General features: G+C 47.1%; 1 protein-coding gene across 2 annotated transcripts in view; it reads right to left on the reverse strand.

Annotated features, from left to right (window-relative positions):
• Positions 1–6,941, reverse strand: part of VAMP1 (vesicle associated membrane protein 1) — a 28,751-nt gene extending 21,810 nt beyond the window's left edge. For both annotated transcript variants that reach the window (XM_065523638.2, XM_005569903.4), the window contains exons 1-4: positions 6,794–6,941; positions 2,043–2,169; positions 1,659–1,817; positions 265–316 (exon numbers count right to left, since the gene is read on the reverse strand). In XM_065523638.2, the coding sequence (XP_065379710.1) occupies positions 265–316; positions 1,659–1,817; positions 2,043–2,169; positions 6,794–6,795 (340 nt within the window). In that variant the 5' untranslated portion in view covers positions 6,796–6,941. The remainder of the gene's footprint in view (positions 1–264; positions 317–1,658; positions 1,818–2,042; positions 2,170–6,793) is intronic.
• Positions 6,942–7,202: the final 261 nt, after the last annotated feature.

The raw sequence follows: 7,202 nt of genomic DNA on the forward strand, positions 1-7,202 counted from the left end.
CAGTGACACACAGCATAGCCCTACTTCTTCAGAACAGGAGGCACCATCTCCCTGCAATGCCTTGCAGGGGGAAGCCTTGTCCATCAAAGAAATCCCTTGTCTCTGCCCTTCCCCCCTCCCGAACCAAGTGACGATCCCATAGCAGCGGTCTCCATACCTCAGTCAGAGCAGCCCCACTCCCCAGGCAGGCAGGCAGGCAGGCAGGGAGAAGACTCCAGGACCTTCCCACCTCTTCAACCCACCAGCAACCTCAGCGATACTTACTTACAATAACTACCACGATGATGGCACAGATGGCTCCCAGCATGATCATCATCTGAGGAAACATGGACAAAAAATGAGCCCTTGAATTTCAGGAATGAGGAAAAGAACCACATCTCTAGTGGGAAACAGAATTCCCTCCACCCTCAGGACAGTGGAAAAAACACTCATCACCCAGGAGACTGCAGGCTTCTTAGAGAGGCCCTACCCTTCTGCTTCCCAGGGGATCATAACCTCAGTACATCTGTAGCTTTTCAGATTCATCACAGGACCTGCACTGAGCTCCTCTTTGCTTGGTTCCTGGTGTCTTGGGGCTTTAGAAGGCATTCCAATAGAGATACAGACTCTGGATATTTAACCAATTGGTTCAGTTTTCACTGTGAAGTGTTCAGCTCATTCCCAAAAGTTGCAGTCATTTAAAAACATATATTTCAACCTGAGAAAGCTAATTTAAAAGAAAAAGAAGTGTGTGTGTGTGTGTATATATATATTTATATATTATGAAGTGTGTGTGTGTGTATATATATTATGTGTATCTGTGTGTATACATATTATGTGTATATATATATTATGTGTGTGTATATATAATGTGTGTGTATACATATTATGTGTGTGTGTATATATGTGTGTGTATATATATAGTGTGTATATATTATGTGTGTGTATATATATATTATGTGTGTGTATATATGTGTGTATGTGTATATATAGTGTGTGTGTATATATAGTGTGTGTGTACATATATATTATGTGTGTATGTGTATATATATTGTGTGTGTATATATATAGTGTGTGTATATATATTATGTGTGTATGTGTATATATATTATGTGTGTGTGTATATATATTGTATGTGTGTATATAATGTGTATGTGTACATATGTGTGTGTATATACATATTTTGTGTGTGTGTATATATGTGTGTGTATATATGTGTATGTGTGTATATATATATTATGTGTGTGTATATATATAATGTGTATGTGTATATGTGTGTGTGTATATATATATATTGTGTGTGTATATATATAATATGTGTGTGTGTATATATACATATACCTGAGCCATTGTGCTGATGTTGGGTGTGTCTGAGGATGAGACAGGAGAAAATTTTTGCAGGCCACTCCTATGGGGGAAAAGCTCCTTAACTAACCGTTCCAAACTCCTCAGGGTATCACTTTTTTCCTGATAGCGGTTCCGAATACTCTAGCCTACCCTGGTGGCCAATTCTGGGTAATGCAATCTCAAAAGGAGGCTTTTCAGATTTCCTCTCAAGCATTATGCTGGTCAGAGAGATACTACACCATCAGAGGGAAGAAATGTAGAAGTTGAAGGTTTTCTTGCCTTCTACCAGTGGAAGCCCAGGAAAAGATGGAGGAGGGGACAAGAAAATTCACCTTGCAGTTTTTCCACCAATACTTCCTCTTTAGCTTTGCAGCACTGCTCTCAAATTGTGATGCTCCTGCCTGCAAGGCATCAGCTCGGTCATCCAACTCTGACAGCTTCTGGTCCCTCTCCAGGACCTTGTCCACGTTCACACGTATGATGTCAACCACCTGAGGAGGGCACAGAAACAAAGCTACTAAGCTTCCTGCCAAAGACAGAGGAAAGAACAACAACCAGAGAATCACAAGTCTGGCCCTGTGCAACTCTAAAGGGTGCTCTGCCTCTCGGGGCCTTTTTGACTGTTCTCCTACAAAAAAAGGAGAAAAGATAAGAAGTTCCCTTTTGTTCCAAACTCCTAGAGTTGGAAACTCTCAGAGAAACAGCTATCTACCTACCTCCTCCACTTGTGCCTGGGTTTGCTGTAGTCGTCTGTTACTGGTCAGGTTAGGAGGAGGGCCAGGGGGACCCCCACCTGGGGCAGTCCCTTCTGTCCCTTCAGCAGGTGGCTGAGCTGGAGCAGACCTGTGGAAAGACATGGGCAGAGTACACAAAGTGACCAAGACAAGAAAGGAGCAGTGCGTGGTAGCACACACCTGTAGTCTCAGCTACTCAGGAGGCTGAAGTGCTCCTCGCGTCCTCCTGGCCCAGGAGTTCGAGGCCAGCCTGGGCGTCATAGCAAGACCCCATCTCTAAAAAAAAAAACAGACAAAAAGGGCCGGGCGCGGTGACTCATGCCTGTAATCCCAGCACTTTGGGAGGCCGAGGTGGGCGGATCACGAGGTCAGGAGATTGAGACCATCCTGGCTAACACAGTGAAACCCTGTCTCTACTGAAAAATAGAAAAAATTATGCGGGCGTGGTGGCGGGCGCCTGTAATCCCAGCTACTCGGGAGGCTGAGGCAGGAGAATGGCGTGAACCTGGGAGGCAGAGCTTGCAGTGAGCCGAGATCATACCACTGCACTCCAGCCTGGGCGACAGAGTGAGACTCCATCTTAAAAAAAAAAAAAAAAAAAGAAAGGACTCACATGCATCCTCACCCCAAACCACTTAAACAATTATGATTAGGCTATACAAAATTAGAATGGATTCTTACTCCTTGGCAATCTCAAATAGGGAGATGCAGCATAGAGGCAAAAAGTAAAAGATGAAAGACTCTGCAGCAACATTTGGATGCGGTTCAGGGACGTCCAGGATGGCATCAAGAGATCTTGTCTGGGGCTATCCTTTGACCCAACTCAAACAAGTCCTCTGCCATGATGGCTACAGGGACAAATGTGCTAGCCTTGTCCTACATGGCATTTCCCCACTGATAATGGTTTGGCTGTGTCCCCACCCAAATCTCAACTTGAATTGTATCACCCAAAATTCCCACATGTTGTGGGACGGACTCAGGGAGGCAACTGAATCAAGGGGCCCATCTTTCCCGTGCTATTCTCGTGATAGTGATGAAGTCTCATGAGATCTGATGGTTTTATCAGGGGTTTCTGCTTTTGCTTCTTCCTCATTTTCTCTTGCTGCCACCATGTAAGAAGTGCCTTTCGCCTGCTGCCATGATTCTGAGGCCTTCCCACAGCCATGCGGAACTGTAAGTCCAATTAAACCTCTTTTTCTTCCCAGTCTTGGGTATGTCTTTATCAGCAGCATGAAAACAGACTAATACAGTAAATTTGTACCAGGAGAGTGGGACATTGCTGAAAAGATACCCAAAAATGTGGAAGCAACTTTGGAACTGGGCAACAGGGAGACGTTGGGACAGTTTGGAGGGCTCAGAAGAAGACAGGAAAATGTGGGAAAGTTTGGAATGGCCTAGAGACTTGTTGAATGGCTTTGACAAAAATGCTGTCAGTGATATGAACAATAAGGTCCAGGCTGAGGTGGTCTCAGATGGAGATGAGGAACTTGTTGGGAACTGAAGCAAAGGTGACTCTTGTTATGCTTTAGCAACGACACCAGCAGCATTTTGCCCCTGCCCTAGAAATGTGTGGAACTTTGAACTTGAGAGAGATGATTTAGGGTATCTGGCAGAAGAAATTTCTAAGCAGCAAAGCATTCGAAAGGTGACTTGGGTGTTGTTAAAAGCATTTCATTTTAAGAGGAAAACAGAGCATAAAAGTTCAGAAAATGTGCAGCCTGATGATGCAGTACAAAAGAAAAAAAAAATACTTTTTTGAGGAGAAATTCAAGGCAGCTGCAGATATTTGCATAAATAGCAAGGAACCTAATGTTAACCCCTAAGACCATGGGGAAAATGTCTCTAGGCCATGTCAGAGGCCTTCACAGCAGCCCCTCCCATCACAGGCCTGGAGGCCCAGGAGGAAAAGGTGATTTTGTGGGCCAGGCCCAGGGTCCCCATGCTGTGTGCAGCCTAGGGACTTGGTTCCCTATGTCCCAGCCACTGCAGCTGTAGCTGAAAGGGGCCAATGCAGAGCCCAGGCCCTGGCTTCAGAGGGTGGAAGCCTCAAGCCTTGGCAGCTTCCACATGGTGTTGAGCCTGCAGATGCACAGAAGTCAAGAACTGAGGCTTGGGAACCTCCGCCTAGATTTCAGAAGATGCATGGAAACGCCTGGATGCCCAGGCAAAAGTCTGTTGCAGGGGCAGGGCCCTCATGGAGAACCTCTGCTAGGGCAGTACAGAAGGGAAATGAGGGGTTGGAGCCCCTACACAGAGTCCCTACTGGAACACTGCCTAGTGGAGCTATGAGAAGAAGGTCACCATCCTCCAGACCCCAGAATGGTAGATCCACTGGCAGCTTACACCGTGTGCCTGGAAAAGCTGCAGACACTCAACACCAGTCCATGAAGGGAGCCAGGAGGGAGGCTGTATCCTGCCAAGCAGCCAGGAGGGAGGCTGTACGCTGTAATGTCTGTCAGTTCACCCCTTTTTACATTCAAGTTATTGGTTATGGTTATTGGTTTATATGCCCAGTTATTGGTTATGCTTCACACAAGATGAGGAAATCAGAGCTACCATAACGGCAGCTTAGAAAATCACCAAAGGCAAAGTCTATGTAGGCGGAGTGAGTCAGGACTGTTTGTTTGCTTTGTTTTTGGCAGAGAAAATGGGGATTTCACTTAGATAGAATCTGGGGCCCAAAGCAATTACATTAGTTATGGAAACTGTTCCAAGAGCATAGACAGGAAGCAAAGATGCTAGAAATTGTCCTCAATGTGCATGCATTATAGACATTCTGTCCCTTCCTTTTCTGGATTTGGCACAGAGTCTCAGATGACTCCCTTGGTTACTTACATCCCAAAGAGAGATCTTGGTTTACTGTACTATACACACAGAGAATGTTCTCTCGTTCTGTACCACTCAAAGCCAGTGTGTGGTGTTCAAGACAAACTCCTCTCCGTGTCCCAAAACATGAAGGCTAAACTCACCTCCTAAAGAATTCCCGGAAGTATAACCTAAGTCATGAGATGTTCTTGGCCAAGGAAGCACCCACAGGCAAGGGGGAGATCTCTCAAATTTGATGGAGAACAGAAATTACAGTAAGAACTCCTCATACAGAAGCAGAATCTCACCAAACATACTTCACAGGAGCAGTCCAAGAGTAAATGCAACAAAAATGAAACCATCACAAAGTCACCAAAAAGGAAACTATTTGACTAATAGAACTAATACCCAGAAGCTCCTCCTCCTTGATTAAGTGAATTTCTTTTAGTCTAAAAAGATAAAGAATAACTCCTCAGAGAGGCTATAGTAGCAGATTACACCTGACTCATTCTCCACTTAAAGGATCACTTTCCCATTTCCCTCTAAGGTGCAAAGGAGGTAAAGCAAAGATAGACACAAAGTCATGGGAGCCATAAGACTCTTGTCCTGCCACTGAGCTAGCTAAGCAATCTAGTTCTCGACTTAAGGCAGAAAATTCAATGACTAGGTAGCAGCCAGGGTTGGAAGCAGTCCAGGATGGTGGCACCAATGACAAGATTAAGGTCAGAGACCTCGTGATGCCCCGCTAGCCACCAGGATTTCTCCGTTGCCTTCTGTTCATCCCACGTGGATACCATCTGGAGGCCCCCGCCCCAAAATGAAAACAACTGGAATTCTACGGCTTGCCCAAAATGCATAGAACACTCATATCTGGTTAAAACCATAGTAATCAAAAGAAAAAGTGAAATGGCTATGAAGTATTTGCAAGGCCAATTTCACTTACTACTTGTTGGGAGTTGGAAACATTCAGCAGTAAAATATCTAGGGATAATTACAACCCTTATGTAACACAAGTAAATCTTTCCCTTTTTTGTCACTTATAGAAGCAACATAAATACATCTAGGACCAGGCCAGGGTAGGAATCAGAAAGAAAAAATCTGTATTAGACATATTGAGGTCTTGAAAGAGAAGTACTTCATTGGTTTAGCCGTAGTTTTCCCACAGGATCTTGTGAAGGGGGTGATGTTGAAGATTGCTGGAGACTAAACTGTGTGTGTTGGAGGAAAGGAGGAAGCTCCGCTCTCCCTATTTCTCCTCCAAATATTTGATAAGACTCGGTGATAGAAAAACGTCTCTTATACGAGCGGCCTCGGCATGAACAGCCGCTTGGGATGACAGGCCACTATCCCACTACCCCTTGAGTCTTTCTGAGCTGCTCACCTGGTGCCAGAGAACTGGCAGATAAGTTTCTGGAACTTTGCTCACTGCCATGAGGGGGGCTAGACATCACACTTTGGGTGAGGGGTAAACAAATCCAGAGATTGTAGGGCAACCCAAGTTAACAACTGGCAGTTGCACCCATGACTGTCTTTCCTGAAGCGCTAAGCAGTTATTTAGCCAGATGACAGAAATGCCTTTCGAGTCCCTTGCCCAGTTGTCCCCATCCACCACCCCCAGCCCCCGCCCTCTCCGAGTCTCCACTATACTAAAACCAGAATGAGGCGCCACTCAGACGACAGGAGAGGGTGCAGTGATTGCGGGACCCCTGTGCCCCTGCACTGCCCGTGGGGTGCTAGCTGTGGCTGGTGCGAGAATGGGGTGCTAGCCCCCCTCCCTGGGGGTGGCCCGGTCCGGAGGCGGCGCGCGGTGGTGACTCCCCGCGTTGCTGCAGCTGCTGCAATGCGCCATTTTCCGTCCCGCAGAGTCGGGAGCTTGGAGTGAGAGTTGTCAAGGAGGTGCCGAGCCTCCCACACCAGAGTCAACTCACATTTTTCTGACAGAGAGAGTGAGGGTCTGTTCCTCTCCCGAGGCTGCGGCGAGACACCCGGCGGGGGACGCTGCAGCTGAAGTGGACGGAACTGACGAGCTCCGCCTGGCGCCGACCACTCCGAGGTCTAGCTGCGGTGGAACTTACTGCAGCTGCCGCGCCGGCCCCCGCCTTTATTAGCGCTGACCACGCCTCCCGGATAACGGTGACAACCCCGTGGCCCAATCCATGCCCAGGACGGTCGCCCAGCGCTACAGGCCTAGCCCGCCCCGCCCCTGCCAATTGCCAGTCACAAGTCTCCTCTCATCCGACTCCGGAAAGGAGCGGTTGCTGTGAGGAGCCTTCGGTGATCAATGCAACCATAGCTTGCGCTCCAGTCTGGCGGAGGGACTGGGCGGGGTGGAGGTGA

The sequence above is a fragment of the Macaca fascicularis genome, chromosome 11, assembly GCF_037993035.2.
Source record: "Macaca fascicularis isolate 582-1 chromosome 11, T2T-MFA8v1.1".
In the NCBI taxonomy this organism is placed as follows: domain Eukaryota; kingdom Metazoa; phylum Chordata; class Mammalia; order Primates; family Cercopithecidae; genus Macaca; species Macaca fascicularis.